The sequence below is a fragment of the Stegostoma tigrinum genome, chromosome 12, assembly GCF_030684315.1.
Source record: "Stegostoma tigrinum isolate sSteTig4 chromosome 12, sSteTig4.hap1, whole genome shotgun sequence".
Classification (NCBI taxonomy): Eukaryota; Metazoa; Chordata; class Chondrichthyes; order Orectolobiformes; family Stegostomatidae; genus Stegostoma; species Stegostoma tigrinum.
The window spans coordinates 6,604,674-6,631,222 of NC_081365.1; the positions used below are offsets into that span (position 1 = coordinate 6,604,674).

General features: G+C 42.2%; 1 protein-coding gene across 47 annotated transcripts in view; it reads right to left on the minus strand.

Annotated features, from left to right (window-relative positions):
- Positions 1–26,549, minus strand: part of robo2 (roundabout, axon guidance receptor, homolog 2 (Drosophila)) — a 1,006,048-nt gene that overhangs the window by 880,686 nt on the left and 98,813 nt on the right. For 7 of the 47 annotated variants that reach the window (XM_059650108.1, XM_059650099.1, XM_059650101.1 and 4 more), the window contains exons 1-3: positions 14,285–14,542; positions 3,990–4,196; positions 260–469 (exon numbers count right to left, since the gene is read on the minus strand). The exons of 27 other annotated variants lie outside the window; for them this stretch is intronic. In XM_059650108.1, the coding sequence (XP_059506091.1) occupies positions 260–469; positions 3,990–4,196; positions 14,285–14,483 (616 nt within the window). In that variant the 5' untranslated portion in view covers positions 14,484–14,542. Of the gene's footprint in view, positions 1–259; positions 470–3,989; positions 4,197–8,724; positions 9,017–14,284; positions 14,545–24,898; positions 25,116–26,549 lie in introns of those variants that run through there. 13 more of the 47 variants (XM_059650097.1, XM_059650111.1, XM_059650103.1 and 10 more) reach the window with 8 other exon arrangements.

Below are 26,549 nucleotides of genomic sequence, written 5' to 3' on the forward strand. Positions count from 1 at the left end.
TCATAAAGTTTGTTCAACAAGAGCTTAGAAAGGAGGCAGGTCGCTTCATGGACCTCATTACCCACAAATAATATTGCCCTTCTACATCCATCTAACACCTTGAGATTTTGTTCGAGCCAGCATCCCACCTCTTGATTTCAGTAAAGTCAGTGCAGTGGATTACATCATTTGTACCTCTTAGAGGAGTCAGCTCCAGTTTTCAAAATTATCAGAATGGCCACAGGCTACAGTTCAATAGGAAAAGTTACAAAAGTGTTACCTGGGATCTCAGTCAACCCCTCGGGAGGTTTAGTGCTGACTGTGGGTCGAGTAGTTGTGGTTTTTAATTGAGCCAACCTTGCTGTAAGTTCCTTCATACATGGAAGGTCCATTTTAAAGATTCCCGTGATTTCATGGTAGTCTAAAAATGTGTCGATACAATCTAACTCTCGATAAGACAAAGGCGTTCCAATATCTATTTTCCAAACTCCTGGAAATCAACAGCACAATTTTTATTAAGACATATCTCTCTCTCTCTCGCATTCTTACACACAGCTACCGCACATGTTTAATTTACTCCATGAATTTAAGGTCAATTTCCGACCAGTAGATCTTTTAATCTCTTTCTTCACAGCACGCAGCATAAAGCTCCACATGTGAGATTTTAACAGGGGGTGGAGGTCAAACTGTTCGAAGGAAAAGCAGACACTATTTCAGCCCAGTTGATCCTAATCTTGCATAGATCATTGATGAGACCACATTCGGAATACTATGTACAATTCTGCGCTATCGTCCCTCTGAAAGCTGTTTGTGTGTTGGGGAAGATTGGAAAAGATTTGAAGAAAATGTTTTGAGAACATATGTAATCAAGCTGAGACAACTCAAGTTGCTCTTGCTAGGCAGAGGACGACTGAGTGGTGATATTATCCAGATCTTTAGGTTGCGAAGCAGGAAGTCAAATCACGTTGCACCTAAATAGGCCATTTAGGTCAACTGACCTCTTTGTACTTTTATTCCACAAGGGCCTCGTCCCACACTATTACCATATTCTTGTTATCCAGTCTCCTTTATCTTCTTCAATAATGCTTTCATTACTGTATTTCCCATGCCTCTTGTCAGAGTCAATACCACATTCTCACCTCTCTTTGCATCGGGACGTTTCTCCTCAATTTCTTAAATTTATTACAGCCCCCAGTTTTTGACTTCCATGCAAATGAAACGATTTGGTTTTCATGAAGCCCAATCAAATCCTATCACAATTTTAAAGACCTCTCTCAGTTGGCCTGAATAGGAAAGCCATTGTCATGTCACCTTCTGTGCTGTCTGGACACAAGGAGCGCAACCCTCTGTTCAGATTACCACCTCAGCCAGGGAGGCAGTCTCCTTGTGCCTCAGTGCGAGTTATGAAGTTTTGCCTCACTAGATCTAACACTCCCACATAGATGAGGGTCAAGGATGGGATCAGATTCAGCTGCAGTGCTCTTTCCATTGCGATACTCTGTCTTCAATGCAATGGATTAAAGGATCTATTTGAACAAACAATAAACAGCATGGAAGCAAGAGACACTGGAAGCAAATGCTGAACTTTCATTCCCACAACTGAAAGAGACTATGAAGAGATTTGATGACAAAATGGAATGGCCGAGAGAAAAATCAGGGCCAGTTCTTAAAAGCAAAATGTGATTACCAAAGATTCACAACAACAGGCAACTATGGAATAACATCGCAAACATCTGGTCAAAGATGTCCCTGAGCTAACACAGGGGAGTCAGTCATCATGGATATCCTGGAGTTAAGCCTCATGCACAACCATCCAAAAAGGAAAGTCAGCGTTAAAGATTTTAAAAAAAGACAACATTCTATAGCTCATTTCATGACCTCAAAGCACTAAAATAGCTGCTGTGAAAGGAATTTCTGACCCTGGAGTGACCCTGCAATGAAATCATGGAGATGCACATTACTGGGCATAAATAGCACAGTGTGGGTGCAATTAGAACAGACTGAAAAGATTGAGGGAGCACGTGGACATGAAAATGTGGAGATGTTAGTTTATTCATTGATGTGACTGGAAGTCAGATCCTGGCAGATGGAGGATTACCATGATTCACACTATTTAGAATTTGATATTAATGTATAATAAATGCTGTTACTTTGAAGGTGAAACCTAAAGACAATTCTTGACATTACCTTCTCCTCGACCTGTCTCGAAGCCAAGTTGTTGTAATGCAGTGAAAGTTGCAGTTAACTTTCGCACAGCAACATCCCACAAAACAAAGTGACAGTGATCAGGTAATCTGTTTTTGCCATGTTGGTGAAGGGATAAATATGGACAGCGCATCTCCCCTGCCATCCACTAAACAAGAACAGCACAACTTTGCATGCAGCAGGTAACTCGGGAGATTTTACTTTATCACGCCAGGACGATGTGATTTCATGCTGGTTTCATTTCCTGCAGCGAACGGAAAGACTCATTGTCACACCTACACAGCCACAGTGGGAAACCAAAAAAACTTCACAAGGCGGCTGGAGAGGGATTTAGCCGATCGTGTCTTAGGCAATCCATATCCAAGTCCACTCAATCCACCAAACTTTGTGTCATCCTCTAACTTCACCTTCATTCACTCTTTACTCTGTACAGCATCTGGACTGTCCCCTGTGACAAAGCATCCCATCCTCCTAAAGCAGTGTGATCAACTGGCAAGATTAAAGATGAATCCATGGCTTGGTAGCAAGCGAAAATGATGCTACATTGGCAATGTTATTAAACAAATAATCCAGATCGCCTGGGTGATTGTGAAATTCAAATTCACTGAGTCTGAAATTAAATGGACTAATGACAACCAAATAACCATTGACAATTGTCAATTGTAGTAAAAAAAAATCATCGATCTGGTTCACTGATGTGCTTCCGGGAAAGAAATCTGCCATCCTTACCTGCTCCGAACTGCACGTTTCTCCAAACCCACATGGTCGACTCTGAATTGCTGTGTGAAATGGCCCTAGCAAGCCACCCAGTTCAGGACAAAAATCAGGGATGGGAAGTAAAGGAATCCCAGCAAGAAATGTCCACATCCAATGGACAAATGGTAAGAACAAATAGGAAACCAATGGAATAATTACTCTTTGAGATGACCAATGTCATCAAAAGTTACTGCTGAGCTATACATTTTCTGCCTACTAAAACCTCACCATGACCTTAGCAAGAAAACAGCTCGGAAACAATTTTAATGGTAACATATATGATAATTACTGTGAATTTCAGATTGTGACAAATTTTGGACTGCGGAATATATACACGTCACAATCTGACCTGATTTGTTCTTCTTTTCTGACATTGTAACAACAAATTTGATTTGGAAATACTTTTTTTTTAGCTGTGTCTGCTTATGATTCTATGCCTTAGAAATGAGTTCAATCTATATCTTCCTGACTGCAGAAACCTCACTTTTCTCCTGAGGGCAGCACCAGTGGATGAGCTGGATCCAAGCAGGTTGATGTCGACATATAACTTACAAGAGTGGGGAAACCACAAAATTCAGCAGCTTAGGACTTAAGTCACCTATGTCTTCCAATCATTCCTCATTTTTATTTTTTCCCCCTCACAGAATGTGGACACTACTGACCAGGCCAGCATTTGTTGTCCATCCCTAGTTACCCAGAGGACTGTGAAGTCAATCCCATTACTATGGGTCTGGAGTTACATGTAGGCCAGACCATGTAAGGACGGCAGATTTCCCTCACTAAACGTCACTGGTTCAGCCAGTTCTGCCCAGATTGCATTGGAATCTGGTTCAACATTCTTGGAACTTATGACATTCCACCTGTTCCCTACCTTCCCAAAGTGTGACAAGTACTAAAAATGGATAATATTGTTGAAAAACATCCAGGAAGGAAAGATTTTCTACAGAGCACCAATGTTTAAGTCTGCTCATGTTCCAGGCCAAAACCTTTTTCAAAATCCATCAGGGATGTCCATCAGATTTGCCAGGAGAATAAAGCAAAGATATTACCTGTGGTGTAAGTGAATTGGAATGAAGGTTTGCTGCTGACTGTTGTACTGGTTGAGGTTTTTAAGCGCGAGAGTTTCTTCGTGAGCTCTTTCATACAGGGCAGATCCATTTTAAAGATTCCACTGATGGTATGGTAGTCTAAAAATGTGAAGAGACACTCCCTGTCTTGACGAGACAAACGTCCTCCAGTATTTATTTTCCAAATTCCTGGAAGTTAATGGCATAGGTTTTACTAAAGCTCGTCTGCCCATGCAGACCCCTAACTGGCTTCCTAGAGTAGAGGTCAAGGGCTAGCCATTGGATATTAAGTGACGTTGGTACACAAAAGGCACTGGATATTGTTCTGCATGTGAGACATTTTTCTTAAAAGAACAAGACTCAACATACTGCAGGCAATTTTAGAAGTTAGAATCAATGTAAACCTGTTATCCAAGGTATTCTAATGTTGCATAGATCAAGGGGTGAGGCCACATTTGAAATATCAGGTCTTGTCTCTTTTCAGACTTTCACTGATGCATTTACAGTGTAGCAATTCGCTAACAGCAAGAAATATTACTCCTGAACTTGGTCTTCATTTCTTCTCCAAGCTAAACTTGCTTCAGTGTGTCAAACATAGGTTAGCAGGGAATCCAGTCTCAGTCTCTGAAATGCTGACCACCAAGATTTACATGGATCCACTGAGAATTTTCCTCCTTTCCCTTTTGTAAGAAGGCAACTCCAGCTAGTGCAGCTGTCCACTGGCAATGAGAGCTCCCCAGTTCCTGACTGACAGTTCACAAAGTACTATGTCAGCAAAGACGAGTTGCCCATATGAAAATGTCAACAGTAAAGAAGCAGCTCAGGTCATATGTGGGAGACGCCATCTACTGCAAACTTAAAACACAGCGCAGGGCTTAACTACAAAAGGATTAAAAGGATGAGGTCACGAAATAAAACACTGGCACTGCATGAGACTTGGAAACAAAACTCTAAGTTTTCAGGCAAGAACAAGGTTATCCTCTTGAATTCTCAGTTTGTTCTTAGAAGAAAATCATGAACTTGAAGAGGAGCTTTGCCAGAATGATGACAGAAATGTAGGGCTTTCAGTTCTGTGAGAAACCAAGATTATTCTCCACGCAGGACAGAAGTTTAAGTCTCAACAGAGCTGTTAAACTTAAGAGGGGTCTTGATACGGAGAGATTACTTCTAGCACCAGAGCATTCAGTCACCTGATACACAAACGGAAAGTAAAGAGGCAGAAGAGGGATCTGGAATGCACTACAGGCTCGGTAATGGAAGCAGATTCAGTCTTAACTTTCAAAAAGATGGAAGTTACCAGGAAATGGAAGCAAAGTACGTGAATAGCTCTTTCAAAAGAATGGTAAAGTCACCAGAGTCCTACCTGGCCATGGCTACTCCCTCAGTGAGAGGGGACAGGTGGTGGTTTAACTTGAGGGTCACCACACCTCAGGTGAGGGGAGAGGCTGGGAAGGCAAATCCTTCACGCTAACCTCAATTGGTGCAAGAATTAAGCCCATGCTCATCACTAGCCATCCAGCCAATGGAATGAGTCAAACCACGCATGCCATGATGAGCTGAACTGCCTTCTCCTGTGGCCCTGGATTTTGTGATTTTCCAGAGAGGCAATAGTGGGAGAAAACATGTACTGCATAACTGCACAATGCACCAAGGGAGAATCTCAAAGTTTCCAATTTTGCTTCATCTTAGCTCTTGGTTTTACAGTGAGACATATTGTTTAGAAGAAATTCTATGCACCCATTTGTCTCTTGGGTAATTACTGCTGCTCTCCACGATTGCACACCTGTGTGTTTCTACCACCAAGCACCACCGACCCCCCCCAAAACATGTGCAGCAATTAGCCTGAAGCTAAAACAGAAAGCACAGCCTCAGCTTACATCCCACTGGAGCCCATGTTCCTCATTCCAGATACCATTCCCATCCTGAGGGAGTCCTCCTTCAGATGCCAGGTGCTCATATCCAATAAATCTTAATTAATGGAGCACACGCATTTCCACACATTAACCACAAGAGCACAGCGAGCACAAGAAAAACAACTGGGAGTGGAAAAACAAGGAATCCTCGGGGCAATGAGAAAGCTCTCGGTACATCTGTGTCTTCTGCAAGTCTTTGCAAGGCATGAGCTGCCTCAAATTGGTTTTAATCTTTTATTTGGTCAACGTGTTCTTTTTTGATGCTTTCATACAATTCTAGAGAAACATTCACAAAGAAAAGGAGAAAGTCTTCTCTTTAATAGAGAAGCGTATCCTTTTAAGATGAATTTCTTCTTCCTTGCAGTCGCTGTTGATTGTTGGAAAGTGTGGCACAAGACCATTGAGGCAGTGATATAACACTGCCTAATTTGCCACTCTCCTGCGATGTAGGTGTCGGGATAAAAGTTACCACGACACCCTTGCTGCCAAATCAGGATATCTTGAAACACTTCACTGTATATGAAGTGAAGTACTGTAATTATTGCATTTAAGATACACAGCAGCCAACTTACATACAGCAAATGAGGTATTGACCAGACAAACTATAATTACTGACAATATAAGCTGCTGTTAGCTAATCATGAGGTAAATATTGGCTGAGGATGCTGGAGGGTACTCAACACCTGTTCTTCAAAATAATGGCTAAGGAATCTTGTACATCCACCTAAAGGGGACACATTGTTGAAAATCTCACATCTGAAAGGCAGCACCAAGCATAGCAGCACACCCTCTGTGCTACATGAACATCTTCACATCTCTGGAGTGAGATTTGAGGCCACATCTCTTTTGTCTCAGAAGGCAGGATGCTACCCCTTGATCCACCACCAAGGTTTTAGTCTGTAGCTGCTTGGTCCTGAATTGGAAGTGTGCCAAGGTGTGCCAATGCTGGCAAAAACAAGAGGAGGAAGGTTTGCTTTGTTGTTGTTTTCTATGGTTGCTTCAAATTTAACAATGTCAGATCCACAGAACCCACGAGTATTAAGATCATAAGTTTCGGGAACTGAAGCAGGCCATTCAGCCCATCGAGGCAGCTCCACCATTCAATGAGATCATGGTTGATCTGATAATCCCTAACTCCACTTTCCTGCTTTTTCTCCACAACTCTTGATTCCCTGACTGATTGACAATCTGTGGATGTCAGCCTAAATAATCCGGCCTTGACAGCCCTCTGTGACAAAAAAATTCAACAGATTCACTGCCCTCAGAGACAGAAAAACAGCCCTCCTTATCTGTGCTAAAATGCGCAGAGGATGTAGCTATCAGACAGACGGAGGGCTGATGGAAAGGCACCTTGGATGAGGCAAGCTGGTGTTCATCTCGAGGTGATGCTATAACAGGCATGCTCTGAAGATAAATGAAGCAACTCAGTGTCAGAGCCTTGATTCAGCCTCCAGCTCTCCCTGCTTCAGAGTAACTACATCATTGTCTGCTCTGGGGTCTTGTTAACTTCTGCGCACCTGTCCCAAAATTGCAGACCGCTTTCCACAACCAAATGACTAAGTGAAAATCTCCTGAATTTTTTTTTTTGAGCTCATTAAGTTTGAAGTTATTATTCAGGACAAAAGAACGAACAGCTTGGGTTCATTCTGACATGTCTTTTTGTCATGTACAACACTGGCCATTTGATAGCATTTTAGTAACATGGTGACACAGATCTAAGAGGTCACAAACACATTCTTATTTCTTTTGCACGACTCAATTCCCAGATACAGCCTTGGAATATATATAAATAGGGTTGGCACTCCCCCAGCAATGATACTCAATCTCCTGAACAGTGCTGTAAGCAGTGCTGCAGAGTGAAATGTAATGACGATAGTGAAGCCTGAGCATCTGAAAAATGCTTCCAGAGAAAGATAGGGAAAGTTTGAAAAACACATTGGTTTATGGGAAGGGCAGTTGGAGGCAAGAGGTCATGTGAAGAAATCTCCAGGAGTGCATCCAGCAGAGTAGACATCTTACATACACAACTGTTGCTGATGAGAAGTCTCATAGGAGGTACAGGCCCATGATGACTTGTAAAACCAAGGGATGTTGTGAGTAATTCTAAGGGAAATGCTTAAAAAAAATACAATGCACCAAGTCATGAAAGACAAAACAGGGTCTCACACCAGATCTATGCAAGTTAGGGTTTAGAGAAAGGACTCATCTTTCAAAAGACGGACTGTCATGAAACAATTTGAAAAATTAGGAACTCGTACAATCATGCTACAGAGAAAGGCAGAGATTTACAATCAAAATACTAAAAACAAGTTTAGTCCAAAAAACTTTATGAAAACCCGATTATCTTCGAAATGTGCAAGTAATTATTGCTTAATTCATTTCAATCCAATTAATATAATGGGATAATTTATTTAATTGTGCATCTGAATTTTAATTACAAGCCACCACCTGAAACATGGCAGGAACAGAGAAAGACTCCCGGGTAAATATTCGGTTGAAGGCGACACGTATTTACATCAGAAGGTCTCCGATCTGACACGTACACAGACAACTGGTACAGAGCCCACAGCAACAATCCAGCTGAGACTCCAGTCTCTTACTACTTTCAGCGTGGCCAACTGGAAATTGCGCACATGAGGAAAGGAGGTAGCTCAGCAGCGACTGATGTTCACTGAGTCAGCATTGTATCCTCCTGATCAAAATTCCCAGGATAGGGCAGCGGGAATAGAAGGGAAACTGTGGATCTGCATCCTGGCAAAAACTTTTGGAGGAACAGGGAATGACAGAGAAAGTGCTGAAGTTACCTGAGACGTTTTCAATGGTGAAGGGGAAGGTGACAATTTCTGTAGTTTTCGGATAAGATGGTGTTGTGGCACTCTTCAAGCAAGAAGTGCCTGGTTTAAACCTCCGCAACGTGAAGGGATCTGACAAAGACATCCGTAAGAGCATCATACAAAATATTTCTTCCTTTGAGAAGGGCCCTTTGATATGCATTTTCAGGCACCCAAGCTGTTTAGGACACAGTGAATATTGGCGATCTCCCGCTGCTTAGTGCGGAGTTGAGCTGTGTGCCTTCCAGGTACTTGGTTATCTCTACCTTGGAAACCTGCAAGGTGAAGCTGACACGAAAGCTGCCCCCAGAAGTCTTTATCCCTCCCATTTCTTGCCACAGGGGCCTGCCTCTCACTCAGGGGAACCTGTGATTGGGTGAAACCAGGTGTTTCTCTAAGTGTTAACAGATGCTCATGTTGTGTCGAGGGACAGACGGTAATAAAAACATGGCAAACATCAGGAAAAACTGAGGAAAGCTTCATGCTTTTGGTCCTGAAAAGATACACCATGGCCCAGGTCCTCTTGTCAAAGAATCTCCGTCACCATGCAGAACAATTAAAGAGCATTGGATACCGAAGTGCATAACAAAATGTAGATTTTGTTTCACTTGGTAACCTTTCATTAACAATCCATTTTAAGCTCTGACAAGTGGCACCAAAGACCAGGACAGAAAAGTAGCAGAACAAAATCCCAACTCAACTGGTGGCCCAGTGGACGGCCAGCCAAGTGTACAATGGCTGTTTGAGGGCTCTGGTGGCAAAGTGGCAGTGGTCCATTTCTGAGCTGGGGGCCTAGGCTCAAGTACCACGTGTTCCAGAGGTGTGTCATAACGTTTCTGAGCATGCTGTTAACCGATATCAACAGCATTTGTGAACTGCAAATGTGCAGGTGCTGATTACATTAAACTAGCAAACCCCAGCAAACCTCCTTATTATCTCTTTGAAAACACAGGGGTCTGTATTCCCAGTAGACAATGATGAAACATTATTATTACATACAAAACTTGAGATGGCTGCTTATGGGAGGAATTATACTCGATTCCAAAATCCTTTACTCTGTTGCCTCTTGTTCTTGTAGGGAGACAGAAACTAAAAGAGTCTAACTGCAAACCTAGGGTTTCACTGTTTGCTTCGGCATAGTGAGAAACTGTAACAGATTTATAGTTTTCTCACATTCCATATACACAGGTTAAGCGGGTCAATGTGAAATTAGCCTGTCACTTTGCACAATAAATCCACCACTGCCTAAATATTTCTGTGAAGCTAGAATTAGAAAACTATTTTATCAACACTCAGTTTTTTTGTCCCAGGCTGTATCACCGGGGATCCAAATGATTCATCCTCAGGATAACAAGGTGTGGATTGAATGAACACAGCAGGCCAAGCAGCATCAGAGGAGCAGGAAAGCTGACGTTTCGGGACTGGGCCCTTCTTCAGACCCTTCTTTATTTTCCTGAAGAAGGGTCTAGACCCTACACGTCAGCTTTTCTGCTCCTCTGATGCTGCTTGGCCTGCTGTGTTTATCCAGCTCTAAACCTTGTTATCTCAGATTCTCCAGCATCGGCAGTTCCTACTATCTCATTCTCAGGATGCCAGCATTTATGACGCATCTCAATGTGCCCCTAAACAAATCGAGAGGCCACTTCAGAGGAAAATTAACATCCACATTTTTTGTCTAGTTCCAGATTCGCAGGTAAGGTTCTATGGGTAAAGATGGACAAACTGACTTCACCAAAGCACATTCGTAAACTGGTATGTGTTTATGAGAATCTTAACAGGTCACTTTACTGCTAATTTTTTATTTCTTTAAAATTGTTCCTTTTTTCAAAATAAAACCCCAAGAGTTCTCAAAAGGCAATGGTAGGCTTTGAAGTTGCTATCTCCACATTGTTAGTCTCATACTAACGTTGCTGCAGCTGTGTTGCACATTGAACTATAATCTGGTCTCATACAAGGCACCAAGTATAAAGCATCTGGTTAAGTGAGTGACAAAGCTTCCACATTTCCATTTCAAGAGAAGGGAAGTTCTCTCGATATTTGTTGTTGACTAATTCCACAAAAGGGATTATCTGAACATTCTGCTTCGATCTCATTGATTGCTGGAGCAGACTCGATGGAAGAGAATGGCTTTTATTCTCACAGGCACTCGAATGAGTGCAGTGAAAAGTTTGTAATGTCACCTTTTGGCACAGAGATCCTGGGTACAAATACCTTGCAACTGCAATTAAAAGTAAAAAATAATACTGTGGTCAGAGATTGGAAAAAAGTATAGATTAGCTTGGGAACTTATGAAAAAGTCCAGCATGATAGTAAATGACAATAAGTGCTTTAGTTCCAGTCTGGGCCTGCCGACCCTAGAGCATGACGCTATGCTGCCTTCACATACCGACCTCCCTCCAGGACTAGCTCTGCCATCCCTCTGGGAATCAGCCCATTCGCTTTGCCACTGAACTCGGCCCATTTGCTCACTCTGCCGCAGCACTCAGCCCATGCTTGCTCAGCAGTGGGACTGGAACTGTTTGCTCTGCTAAATGGGCTGAATGGCCTACTTCAGCTCCTACATCTTGTGGTCTTGTACATTACAATTTCTGAGAGCTTGCTGAGTGCAAACCGCCTACTTTAAACCATGAATAATACTTGAAAAATATTTAAATGCCTGTAAAGTGCTTTTGTGATGTTTGGAGGCTATGAAAAGCCCTTTGGAAAATGAAAATTTTCATTTCTTCTGCGAAGTAAACACGGACAATGCCTTTGGTCCGATTTAGCAGCGAGTGAAGAACCAGCATGAGGTCAACAAAGTAGCAAAACACTGAATAATAACAATTCACAGTGGGAGTATCATTGGGGCACCTAATCCCAGAAGGACCAGCATGTCTGTATGCAATACAGAAAGGTTTGACTTGACCTATGCAGAGTAAGTGCACCTTGAAAATATCCACATTATCTCTGCATCCACATACGTCTGTCACTGCAAAGCTCTGAACAAACTGACTGTGGTCTTAATTACTGATGAACGAAACCAAACTGGAGGGAAGGAAGCAGGCATTAATTATCGGAGGCACAATGTGATTTGGATGGGATCAATGACAATGAAAGGGCACAGGGCTGCAACCAAAATATTTACATCAATACTCCCAGCTTGAGTGACATTTGCATTCAACCATTCCCCGATGAGCACCATTTGTTGGAGAAAAACCAAAATAGTTGAGAAAACAGCCTTCTGAAATTAAAACTTTAACAGAAGGTTTCAGGGAAATCAACAGTGTGAAACTGCCAATGTCTAAACAAGTTTTTTGGTCAGATGAATTTGATAAAACTTTGAAGATTCAATTATTATAGATTTGGGAGGTGGAGATAGTTTCTGCAGCTAGATTTAATGAAAACCTCATTTTAATCGTCCATGCCTTGGGTTCAGAAAGGCTGGACTGAAAGAAGGGATGTGTATCAAAGGCCCTTGTAAATCACTCATCTGTCAGGAGTGTGCTTGTATTCCAAGCTTCTTTCTAACTCTTGCGCTCTCCTGGAACTGTGCAAATTCATGCTTCCAGTGACCTGCTAAAATATCAAGAATGATGAAGACACAGTGTAAGGTGGCTGATTGGTCACCTTCAGATTTGCCAAGTCACCTGATCAACTTTGGCAGTCGCTGCACTGGTGGTAGAATTCTTACCCACATTCAATCCTCTCTCGATCAGTAAAAAGGTTAGGAAATTAAGGCTTGCAGAGAGAAGGCGAGAGAATGGAGTTGAGAAGTCTAACAGCCACAATCGAATGGTGGAGCAGACTCAATGGGCCGAATGATCCAATTCTGCTCATAAATTGTTTGGACTTTTTGACTTTGGCTAACCCATAGGGACCTGTGGCAGCACATAGCAGGATATCCAGGGGGGCAGAATCGAAGATGTTTTCTGAGTGGAATCAGTAGCAGCTCTGTACAGAAGGTGAGGGTTAAAGATCCTAAAGCTGATGTGCAGCGAGCAGCACCTCAAGAGTTTCCACATGGAAGGAAATTTATTCCCTGTTTATACACATGCTACTTTCCAGCATGTGTAGAAAAACACACGGGCGAAGGCTGAAAGACTTGTGGCTACGTTGAACAATGCGGTGACAAAAACTACCCTATTACTCAGGATATTCACTCAGATCACTGTGCACCTGAATTAAAGTGCATCTCCAAGGGCATTTGGAGGTGAGGAGTAGCCAGCCCTCAGCTCTTTGGCTGATGCATTTTCACAACATCACAGCTGTTCATTACCTATCTGCCATGGAGATCCCCGCTACTGAAGATTAGTTCAGATAATGAGAGGGAGAGATAGAGACATCAAATTTGCATTTATAATTAAGAGAAGGATTTCAAGACTGTCACTGAGGGGTGCCACTTTAAAGCACTTGCTTTTTCTTGAAAGGCAATCACAAGTTTCCAGTGAATAGTTCTACAATCCAGGTGTGTTAGCATCATATTTAGTATTCAGACAGTCATACATCAATGTGGAAGGCTTTTCAGCCCATTTGGTCCGTGTCATCTCCGAAAAGAACTTCAAGTTCCATTACTTTTTTGTTCTTTCCCTGGGGAACTGCATTGGTCTCCCCTGCCTTTTTTTGAAAGTCATGACTGACCATTCAGGCACTTTTATTTCAGAGGCAAACCATTTGTTCACAGCAACTCAACAGCTTTCATGCTCACTTCCATCTGTTGTCAGCTTGTGAATTGACCACTTTGTTCTAGCCTAGCTTCTGAACTAGACCCTGTCAGGATCTGAACTCCTAGCATCCAGGCTAACATATGCAATCTTCCAAATGTGCCATCACCAGTGATCTATGCAGGATTAAGCTTTCTTGACAAGGGCGAAAGATGCTTTTGAACTTATCACTGTGTTTAGGCTTCAGAAGCAGTGCAGCAAACTCAAAACTGATGCGATTAAAGGAATAATCTATAAGGAAATAGCAGATAAGCTGGGGTTTAGCAGCATAATGGGTTTATTCAGGAAGGAACGAAATACTTGATAGGATTGAGCTATTAAACTCAGAACAATACTTTAAGATGTACTGAGACAGCAGGGTTAAGAGGACATAAGTTCAGATGCTGCTTGGGAACCCAATATTACAAACCACTGTTTCAAACAAAGACAGTGGCAAACAAATAAAACCAAGGAGAACAGTGGGCAGTTTAAGGATCAGGTAAATGTGATCATCTGAAGAGGGAAGGGCTAGTATTCTGCAGGATGGGTCAAAAGGCTGCCTTTTAGCAGCTTTTGCAAGAAATGAGGACTTCTGTCTGAATCATCACTTCAAATGACTGTTAGTTAATGGAACTTAAATATCTGTCAATATCACATGGGTAGCCAATTAAAGAGAATCAAAATTCTAAAAAATAATTAAACATTTAAAAATACTAGGTTGGAATAAAGCTAAAAATATATTTTATCTTGGTTTTGGTCTGCTTAATGAAAGGACCCTCATTATCTAAATATCAGGACTGAGTTTCACACAATGCAGAACAATAGCTGGCACACTGAAGTAACAATGCTGTTACCTGAGCTGTAAGTTATGCCAAAAGGAAATGTGATACTTTCCACAGTATCAAACTCAGATGGTGTGGTTGTGAGACGTTTCACGCAAGGAGTTTTCATCTTCGGTCTATTGTAGTCTAAGGAGTCGAAAAGTTGGTCTCGTAATATCAAGAGACAAAGCAATTCTTCTTGAGTAAAGATTCCTTTAGCACGCCCAAACATGTTTCTAAAGCTTTCTCGGGTCCACACCACAAACCTTCCAAGGAATATCTCAAATACACTGAGAACTGAGGCTGGTTCGGCAACAGTGCGTCTCTGGAACTTCCAATACTGCTGTGATGTTCCGGTCCCTCCCATTCAAACTGCACCTGATGCCATTTAACCCCAGGGAGGTTCTGTGTGAATGAACCAGGTGGGCTTAACCAATAACAGATGGGTGACTACATTATTCCGTGGGACAGGTGTTAACTGGAGGCATCAGCCACTGACTGGAATGGAAATCAGCAACGAAAATCACTTGAGAATTCCAAAATGGATAGGAGCCCTCGTGAACAACAAGTGGAGCAAACAACTAACAAGGTTTTGCAAATCTCCCATCAGAGACTTGAATTCAGGCAATGAGACCTCATGGAGGTCTTGTGGCGCAGTGGGTAGCATTTCTCTCTTTGAGCCTGAAGCTTCAAGTTCGGCTCCCACACCAGGATTTGGTGGCCAAGGGAGACTCTCTCTGAAAGGGCCAAGCAACCTGACCGCCGACCCTTCCAACAAGCCCATGGCGGATGGGAACTGTGTGGGACTCTGCCAATTACACGGGGGGCAGAGGGGTGCCCCTCAAGCAACAGCCTCTGGCTTCAACCTAATGACCTGTTCCAGGAGGACCAAGAGAGACTGAAATTGAGGCAAATCTGTGTGTCATCTGCCTGTTGTGTCTCCAGACAGAGACAGAGTTCTCTCTCTCTGTGAGACAGCATACAGTGAAATGTGATCCATAGCATTTACATTGATGGGATAGTGAGAGTGCCTCACTCCATATATAAGCGTTGCTGCAGAATTATCATCAAGCAGGCCATTTGGTCCATTGTGTTGTGATCTCGATATGTTTCTAGTTAGAGCCACTCCTCTTACCGCGCAGCCTGCTATTTTCCTTTATACTTTTCAAATAGAAATCCAATTCCTTTTCAAAAGTTACCAACAACGATGCATCTACCACCCCAGTGAGCCAGATCGCAACAACGCACTGTGTAAAATACTTATTCCCGTCTCTGTCTGGTTCTTTTGCCAAATGTCATCAACCTGTACGCTCTGGCTACCAAACTCCCAGCCAGTGAAAACAGCTCTTCCTATTTACTTCATCAAAATAATTTTAGACCTCTCCCAAAAATGTCCCCCAAGTCCACAGAGAACAGTTCCAACTTTCCCTTCCCCCATGTAACTAAAGCCCCTCAACCTTGATACAATCACAGTAAATATCCTATGCACCTGCTGCCTGACATTCTTCTTGATAGACTTGATGCAGAGAAATGGATTCAATATTTTAACAGTGATCTAACCAGTGATATCCTGAGGTTTGCCATAATTTCCTTGTTTCTGAATGGCATTTATTTATTTATGAAGTCAACGATCATGTGTCTTTTTAAGGATCTGCATGACTTTTCCTACCACTTCCAAACATTTGCGTGTGTGAAACACCAAATTTTTCAAATAAGATATAATTCTGTGGAGTTTTAATCAATTTGTCTATCTCGTCATAATTAACAAGACCATATAGAGGGAGCTCTACTCTGTATCTAACCCTGTGCTGTACCTGTCCTGGGAGTGTTAGACGGGGACAGTGTAGAGAGAGCTTTACTCTGTGTCTAACCCTGTGCTGTCCCTGTACTGGGAGTGTTTGATGGGGGCAGTGTAGAGAGAGCTTTATTCTGTATCTAACCCTGTGCTGTTCCTGTACTGGGAGTGCTTGATGGGGGCAGTGTACAGGGAGATTTACTCTGTATCTAACCCTATACTGTACCTGTCCTGGGAGTGTTTGATGGGAACAGTGTAGAGGGAGCTTTACTCTGTACTAACCCTGTGTTGTCCCTGTCCTGGGAGTGTTTGGTGCTGCTTTTGAGTGCTTGAAAAACAAACTTTCCCACTTACACAAGACTGACCTCTGTCGCAATAATAAGTAACATTTTCACAGATGAATAAGACATTAAGAAAGCAAACTGCAAATCTTTCCCTCACATGACAACAGAACTCGTTCCTTTCTACAAGTACATTTTGTTTTAAAATTGTGTTCTGCAATGAACATCAGAACATTGGATATAGGAGCCGGGAGTCGGCCAGTCGGCCCATTGAGCCTATTCCTGTTCAATATAATCATGGCCGATATTCTAGTTTAGTTACGTGCATACTGATTTTCCTAGTATCTGGCTATCTATCACCCTTTGACTTGAGTACACTCACTCAGTGAGAATGCACAGCTGTCTAGGCTGGAAAAACGATCTAGTTTATACCAGATATATTGGAAAGATGAAATCAATACATGATTTCAAATGTGTAAATTAACAGTATGGTTTGAATCATTCAGCCAGTGACATCCTGCGAAACAGGAGTCAAGGAGCATACTCTTACAGAAGGTAATCTGAAAGACCAAGCACTTTCAAACAATGACTACTTTTTAGCATTTCACTGGAAGTTACATCTGCAAACATGGGAGTGAAGCTGGAGTTTACCTGTGGACACTGGGACTTAAGCCATTGCAACCACATATCACGCCAGGAAATGCACGGCCAGTCCCAGCATTCACACGGTGTAAAAAAACTACCTGGGTCATACGCCGTACTGAAGGGGATGGCAGTACTGTCCGAGATCCCCAAGTAATGGACTACTGCACCAGGCCGCTTCACACACGGGTAATCCGTGTTAACTGAGCCGATGATGGATCGGTGACGCAGGACTGTCATCCGAAAGAGGATGCACAGGATTTCTTCACTGGAAAAGCCCTCTGCTCCGGCATTCATTTTTATTACTCTTTGTTGCTAACGCAAAGTATTTCAAGCAAGCCTCTTGACCACAGATTCTGCCCGATTATCACCTGTTACAGTCCCTCGGTTGCTTTTGATGCTGGAGAATCTGAGATAACAAGGTGCGCACCAAGGCAGTGATGGCAATTTGAGCCAGAGCACCTCTGTCCCACTCCCTGCATTGCTCAGGTGCTGCTCACCATCCAGAGAGACGTTCCATAAAGTCGTGAGCCTGTATTCTATGTTAGATTAATGACTGAATACCTCCAGGAGAAACATCTCAACACAATCACTGCACCTTGATTTCCCTAGCCAGCTCTCCTGCTCCTTCTAGACTTTGTGTTTCCTGTGCCCAGGGCTTTGTTCCTTCAACCTGACTAAAGGCCAACAAAGTGGAAAGGCGATAATTTGCATTTACATAGAACTTTCTTTATCGTGTATTATTTCAATGGAACCGGGGAATCGCTGGATATGTCAGCATTTTTTGTCCATCCCAAATTGCTCTGGTGGTGAACTGTCTTCTTGAGCCACTGCTGCCCATGTGGAGTAGGGGCACCCAAGGTGATATTACAGAAAGAGTTCCAGGATTTTGATCCAGTGAGACGGAAGGAAAGGTGATTCATTTCCAAGTCAGGATGATAAGTGGCTTGAAGGGAAAGACCACTATCTGAAGTCTTCCTGCTGAAGTTAAGTAGGGGTCTCAAATGCACATAAATATTGTTTTGTATGTGGGAGAGAGACCTTTGGTTTGTTTCAATGGAGTCAACTTCAATGTTTGCTTAAGAGGTAACAAAGTATAGAGCTGGATGAACACAGCAGGCCAAGCAGCATCTCAGGAGCACAAAAGCTGACGTTTCGGGCCTAGATCCTGTTTGTTTCCTTGTTACAGTATAGAACTGAACTAAACTGTGTTTGCGACTTTGCATATATTCAAGGGCATTTTTTATGAATAAAGTATAGTTTTGAAATTTTAAAAATGAGCTTAAATCCACCTAAGAATATGATCTGATCTAAGAATACGATATGTTTCTGAAGAAGGGTCTAACCCCGAAATGTCAGCCTTCCTGCTCCTCTGAGGTTGCTTGGCCTGCTGTGTTCATCCAGCTCTACACCTTGTTATCTCAGATTCTCCAGCATCTGCAGTTCCTACTATCTCTAAGAATATGATCAAATTAGCATCTCCTGAAACCATGGGATAAAGGTAACCACAATGCGCTTTTGAAAGGAAGCTCTGTTGGGAAATAAATTGCCAATATTAAAATGATGCAGCTGAGCAGATAGATTAAAGGTACCTAACCACCACACCCTCCCCAAAATAAAATCAACTGAACTAAACCAAAAAGGATCACGAAAAATCATCAGACAGCAACAAGAGAGAGTACCAAATGGTACAAAGGCCACAAGAGTAGAAGACACGAGGAGAATAACACATGAAGTGTTTGCATGTTTAAAGACACACAAAAATAGGAGGCTATTCAGCCTACTGAGTCTGCTCTATCACTGAATGCACAGATAACCTCCTCCATCGAATCCAACTTCCTGCACCATCACCATATTCTTTGCTTTGATTAACGTTCAAAAATGCATCAAGCCTTTGTCTTGAATACAACCAATGAAAGCATCCACAGCTTATTGTGGGAAAGTGTCTCAGAGATCAACAAGATGTTCAACAAGATTTTTTTCTCATCTCTGCCAAAATATCCAAGCCCTTATTCTGAGTTGGTGATTCCATTGTAGATTTCCCTGGGACACAGCTTATCAATACAGACCTTGTCAAGCCCCTTCACAATTTTATGTTTGAATGAGATTGTCATTCATTCTTCTAAACCCCACAGAATATTGGCCTTATCCACTCACCTTTTCAGCCCTATTGGACAATGTCCACATCTCAGGCACCAATCCAGTGAACAATCATTTAATCCTCTCCAGGGCAAGTGTGTACCTCATTAAGTAAGGGGATCCTACACCAGCTGAGGTTACCATGAAGGGTTCTGCTTTTCAACGTCTCCCCTTTGCATGAGCTGTGGTGACCCCCAGGTTAAAACAACCTCCAGCTGTTTCTAATGAGAGGGTAACCCTGTGATCCTCTGGGACGAAGGCAGCTTTACTCTTATTGCAATCATACAGTGATGTATTAAGATTGCTTTACTCTTACACACTAATCTCGGTTGCTTTCCTGATTGTTTTATATACCTGTAAGCTAACTTTCTAATATTCTTGCAGAAGGACACAACTCCTTTCAAATGCACATACTTCACAACCACTTATCATTCAAAGAAATAGTCCATGTTCATATTTTTCAGATTAAAATAGGCAATGATGCATATGGTTTGTTGTACAGGCAATTGGTCTGAAAGGGTTAACTCTGAACCCTTTGTATCGCTCCACCCACTGATGTGTTATTGGACAGTCTTTGGGAGCAGTTCGTCAATTCTGGTTGGCTTCTGCAGTTGCTCATGTTTGTTAGTATAACCTCTACTATAAACAATCATACTGCTTAGGTTAACTTAGTATCTCTTCGGAGGTACTATCAAGTTTTAACCCATTTTAAGCCAAGGTAGCCTGTTATCTTAGTCAGGACGGAATGGATTACCTCTTATTACTCAAGTGTATGACACTCCCGCCAAAGACACAGTCATGATTAATCCTTCACCATCTAATATTAGTAATCCTCATAGACTTGTACTCGCAAGAAAGGTTAAACACTTAAATAAAAGCAACATAGTCACACCAGACTCAAAACATTAACCGTTTCTCTGTCCAAAATGCTGCCGGACCTGATGAGTTTCTTCAGCATCTTCTGTTTTCACTGAAAGAAGGTTGAACAGTAGCAAATCTATCCCAAGCAATTGCAGCAGAAGTGGGCATCTCTTACAGCATGGGTTTAAACAGTTAATACTGCGGAGTACCATAAACATCACCCACTGTGATGATGTCTAATGAATTTATTGACAGAAAAGCTTGGAATCTGTAAGGGGTGAGACCTAACATCTGGTTCTCCTCAGACTCTCTGCAGCACTGTCTATCATATCAGTGTAACTCGTAACTAGTTGCTAAACGCACTATATTGCATTAATTAACAGCTCATACAATGCAGTGAGCTGGCATGACTATACTGCAGATAACGTCAGACCTCTTCACATCATCCCATTTCTGAGAGACCAGGTGAATAACAATGTAAAGACAATCATTTTTTTACATCACCAACAACAATTTTCATTTACATATTACTCCTTGTGTAATAAATACACCAAGGTTCTTCACAGGACAGGCCATCAACAAAATTAGAAGAGGCGACCAGAACTTTCAAAAGCCTTAGGGAAGTGGGTGCGTAGGGGGAATAGATAAAGAGATAGAGAAATGGAGATATCTGGGAGCTGCAGGCATGGCTAACAAAGGAGTGTGCCAAGATTCAGAACTTGTGGAGAACAGATGTCCTTAAGGTTTTCAACATGGTGGACGTTTGAGAGATCGAAAGGGCTGCTAAATCAAGACTGCTATTATTGTCATTCTCTTCTTAAGTGTTGCACTTAAGACATTGCTTGCTCATACCCAGTCGTATCATGACTTGGGGACCCTAGATCATCAGCAATCTATTATCCAGCCCATTCTGGATGGTAATAGAGGTTCCGTTACAATGAAAAATGTTTATGTTCTGTGAATGGTACTTAAGGAACACAGAAGATGCATTGTTGAGAGGAAATAAACTTCACTGGGCAATAAATAATTCGCTCAAGGGAAGCTCTTGAAAACTCATGGTGAGCAATATCTTAAAATTTATGTGTGCTGTGCACCACAATGATATTCACCATCCAGGTCCTTTCCATTGCAAGCTCTGATTAGAATAACAGATACAGCAGCAAGATGTTTCACTCTTTGCAACCTCTTCCACAGGGAATGATCAATTGTCCACACTCAGATCAGAAGAATATCTTAAGCAGAAACCCAATCTCCCCCCATTACTTTCACCTTGATATTATAACCAACTTTTATCATCTACGAACTCTTAATAACTGAACTAAATATATTTCCATAATGTTAGGGAAGAAATGTATTAAAAATCCTCAGTTCTGGCAGGTTGTAAGTTGTGGCAATACAACATGATGTTATTTGAACACAAAGTGCTGGAGAAACCCTGAAGTCTGATAATATTGAAGAAAAGTCATGTCAGACTCAAAACATTAACTCAATTTTCTGAAGAAGGACACTGGACCTGAAACATTAACTCTGCTTTCTCTCTACAGATTTTGATTGGTATAACATCTACTGTAAACAATCATACCGCACTGAGTTAATCTAGTGCTTTCTGCTATATTTCAGAAGTCCAGCAAACTTGTGTTTATAGCAGGATACCAGAGCAAATTCTCAGCAATTTTTATGGATCCACCATAGAAAGCATCCTATCTTGATGAATCACAGCATGGTATGGCAACTGGTCTTAGCAAGACTGCAGGAAACTACAGTGAGTTGTGAACCCAGCCCAGTCACTTACATAAACCAGCCTTCCATCCATTCACTCCATCTATACTTCCTGCTGCCTTGGGAAAGCAACCGACATAATCAAAGACCCCGCCCACCCTGGTTATACTCTCTTCCACCCTATTCCGTCCGGCAGAAGATATAAAAGTTTGAATTACACATACCAACGGGTTCAAGAAAAGCTACTTCTCCACTATTATCAGAATTTTGAATGGATCTCTCAAATGTTAATTCTGATCTGCCTCCCTCTACACATTCTCTGCTGCTGAAACATTGCTGTCTGCACTCTGTTTCCCTGATGCACTTTGTATGATACGACCTGCCTGTATGGCACACAAAACAATACTTTTCACTGTATCTCAGTCCATGTGACAACAATAAATAAATCAATCAATCGAATTTCATTGTGGGATACTCAAATCCTCTCTCAACTGATCTCCCACCTTCCACTGTCCAGGGGTCACCCTTCATGCCTACGCTCGCTAGCCAGCTCTGATTCCCTGTCACCCATACCATCCGCGATCTGTTAGCTTTGTCCTTCAGCTCTGAATCACACAGCCATTAGTACACTGGTCTTCCTGCATTACAGACAAATGGGTATACTCAGACTTTATTCTATAGATTTAGAATCACAGAAGTCTTAAATGGATGCTGCTCAGAATAAGGCTCTCTAAGGTGATCTCTGGTGTGGAGAAACTATCTTATAAGCAAAGGTTAAACAGGTTGGGATTCTACTCACTGGAGTTTAAGAGAATTAGAGGAAATCTCATTGAAACATATAAGATGTTGAGAGGACATATCGCCCCATGGGAGAGTTTAGGACTAGAGGATGTAGTCTCAGAATAAAGGGGCACCAATTTAAGGCTGAGATGAGGAGGAATTAATCCTCTCAGAGAGTTACGTGTCTTTGGAATTCCTTGCCACAGAGAGCGGTAGGGGACAAAGAGCTGCAGGGGCAGCGTCCTTATGTCTATTTAAGGCGGATAGGTAGATCAATCAAGAAATCAAGAGATACGGGAAAGTGGACATGAGGAATTGCATCAGCTGTGATCCCGTTGAATGGTGGAGCAGATTTGGTGGGACAAATGGCCAACTCCTGTTCCTATTTCTGATGGTTTTATGGGCTCATGTCTGTTTTGGTTCTCTATACAGCTACCCAGTTAATACCACTCCCCTCTCTTTTCCGGTGAGCACTGCCAACCTTTTTCTCTTCAGATAATGATCCAATCCCATTTTGAAAGCCATTGAAAGAATGAATCTGCCTCCACCACACTGTCAGACAGCACCTTCCAGATCCAAATACCTCTCTGTGTGACAGCCTAGGAGAAAAACCAGAGACACACAGGTTTGGCTCATCGTGTACCCTTCTACATGAAAGCCCAACATCACCAGTGTGCTCATTTCGAAGTATTATTGGATTCTTCCCTTTGGGAAACATCTTTATTCATCTCACCTTTGCCTCTTTTGCCTCTCACTTTAACAGTGTCATCTGGTCCTGATCCTTCCATGAATGGGAACAGTTTCTCACTGTCTGCTCTGTCAAATCCTTCATCTTTGGCATCTCCATCAAAACTCCCCTTCATTTTCCCTTCTCCAAGGAGAGTGACCCCAGGTCCTCCAAACTATCTTTGTGACTGAAGCCCCTCGTCCCTGGAATTATGCTTAAGGCTCCCACGTACCCTCCCTTATGATTTAACATCTTTTTTTTTCCAAAGAGGCCTAGTTACCCCAGTTGGGTCTAAAGGTAGGAAAGACATGGATGAGGGTTTCGGCAGTCGATGAGCTGAGGAGATGGCAAAGTTGGGTTATATATTATGGAGTCAGAAATAGGAAGTCTTAGTATTGGAGTGGACACGGTCAGAATGAGCTCATCTCAAACTCAAATGTGGCACCAAGTTTACAAATAGTCCACTTTAATAGGAAATAGTCACCAACAGAAAGACAGAGTCTGTGACCAGGTACTGAAAATTAAAAATGCTACAAAACACAGGGGATCAGGCAGCATCTGTGGAAAGACAGAAAGCTTACATTTCAAGTCTCGATGATTCATTTAGCTCTGTCTGACCCACTGTGATTTCCAGCATCTTTCCTTTTCAGTACAGATTCCAGCATCTGCAGTCATTTGCTCCTGCACTCTGCAACCAGGGAACCAAACACCTCTGTCTCTGCAGGTAGCTCACACAGCAAAATTTTTGTGAAGGTTAAGGAGTAATTTCAGATTGATTCTGCACCGTCATCACTGGGGTGTGTGCAACTAACATGAGTTGGCCAACTGAGGTAAAAACAGGCCACGTTGAATCTAAGCCCCATTATATGTGCAGCGTCAGCAAAAGTCACTTACAAGCAATGTGTTTCGATTGCACAAACCAAAATGCAAGTTTGCCTTAAACCAACAGCCCATCACAGTCCTATTTTTCTGCCTGATTATTAGAAGTATCCAAACTGATGCAATGATTCACAAATGTTGTTTTGTTGCTCAATCCACTGGAATAAGGAAAATAAAGAGACCTCAACTGCAGATGAGTGAACTTCACTATAATCATTTATGAGTTAGAATTTTGACTGCAAAATTGCACAATTGCTGAGCCTTGCTGTCAGACTATGTCTATTTAAGAAGTCAAAAAATTAACATGCAGCCTTCAGTAATCAAACATAACACCTCAAGCATGAAAGCCATTTTGCACAAATGTCAAAAGATTCAAAGGGCCAGTGAGTCAACAGACAGTAATGAGAAGATATCGACCCACACATCAGCCATACAACTTGACTGCATCACTTAAAAATGACACATTCTGCAGTCACTCAGTCAGAAACTACAGTTTAAACAGCTCAGAAGCAGTAACTCAATTTCCATTTGTATCTATGTATAATTGAGCTTGGTTATATTTACTGGAGATTTTACTGGTGAAATCAATGAATTAAGTCAACAATAAGTCCGCTTCAATTCCACTTTAAATGTAACATTCTGGTAAATTGCTTTCGTTTGAAATGTTGATGTTATGAGGAGTGTCCTGGTTCAAGCCCATCACAAGAAAGCCACATGCAACTGCGACACAACATCTGACCTTCCACCTGAGCAAGCCTTTTACAGGTTACACTGCATCAGTTGGTGACAACATAGAAAGGCACTGTCGGCACTGAAGAAGGTACCTGTACTGATACTCCAACTGTAAGGAAAAGGAGTGCTGCTGCTGACTTCAAGGTAAGTCGTCATGCTTGTTGTACTGCTCTTTGTGGGAAAGAACTGGTACTGGAAACTTGGAGGAGGCGTTTGAGGCCGCAAAACCGATATCCTTAAAAGGAGACGAAGAGTCTCTTCAAGCGACAAGCCTTGTGTGTGCATTCCTCTGAGAGCCTTAACAGTCAATAGTGGCAGATTTCATAGCACAGTATCAGTCAAGGAAATTGCTGACACTCTGCTGTTGTCTCAGGTACCTGTATATTCACTGACAGCGAGCAGCAAACTGATGGTGGCTGTATCTGTACCTAGAGACCTCTTCACCTCTCTCTCTCCCTGTTTTGTCCATCAACGTTGGTCCAAGGGGAGCCTTGCTCCAGTAAGCAGGTGCTTCTGTCTAATGAAGAATTAATTAAAGTTATTGTATTGATGACATTTCCAAAAAGGGCTCAGGGCGAGAACGACAATAACAAAAGGGGTTCAAAAAGAACATGGGGCAGCTTGAAACACAACACGGAGATGTTGGTGAGACATGCTGGTTTGACCACAAACTGTGGAGTTATTATCTCCCTGACACATTACTCCTTGAATGTTATTCTTGTAGCATTCACCAGTGTCCAAGGCATCTAGCTTGGCTTCCATCCTGCAGGACATAGCCAGCACTTCAATAGGATCAAAATTCATCAAGGGACAATCAAGATAAACAACAGGCACAAACACATTCATTGCCAAAGGATGGAAGATAATCCAATCCCAAACCAATTGGTTGACTGACAGAACACAGCATTATATATAGAAAGTAGTGGAAAATATACAGACAGGGTTGACATTTTGAGTTCAGTGACTCTTTGAAGCATACCAAATACCTGAGTCTGACCGAGCCAGTGTCCCAGCTGTCTCACTTTACAAGCGTCCCAAGTATTTTACAGAAACGCAGAATTATTATGGCACTGAAGGGGGCCATTAAGCCCATCTTGCCTGTACTGTCTCTACTACCTATTGCCAACCTCCTGCCTCTTTAATCTTATCCTTGCACACTATTTCTATCCAAATAATTATCTAATGCCCCCCTTGAATACTTCAATTGAACCTGTTTCCACCATATCTCCAGGCAATACATTCCAGACCCTAACTACTCGCTGGGTGAAAATGGTTTTCTCACATCACCATTGCTTTTTTTGCACATCTGTTTAAGATGGATGTGAGTGCATTGGACATAGTGCAGAAGAGCTTAATGAAAATGGTTACAGGGATGAGGAACTTCAGTAAAGACCACAGACTGGAGGAGTTATGCCTGTTTTCCCTGGAGAGAAGGTTGAAAGGAGATTTCACTTCAGGGTTCAAAATTATGAAAGACCTCGAGAGAGTGGACAGCTAGAAACTGTTCCCAGTTGTAAATCAAACAAGGATGAGAGGGCCCAGTGATTTACAAAATATATAAATATGAGAAAAAAAAACTTTTTCACGCAGTGAATAGTTAGGGTCTGGAATGCACTGCCTAGAAATGCGGACAGGCAGTTCAATCGAGGAAATCAAAAGGGGCACTGAATAATTATTGGGATGGGAATGGTGTGCAGGGGTACTGCGGAAAGGGCCAGGAAATGGTACAATGACATGATGCTC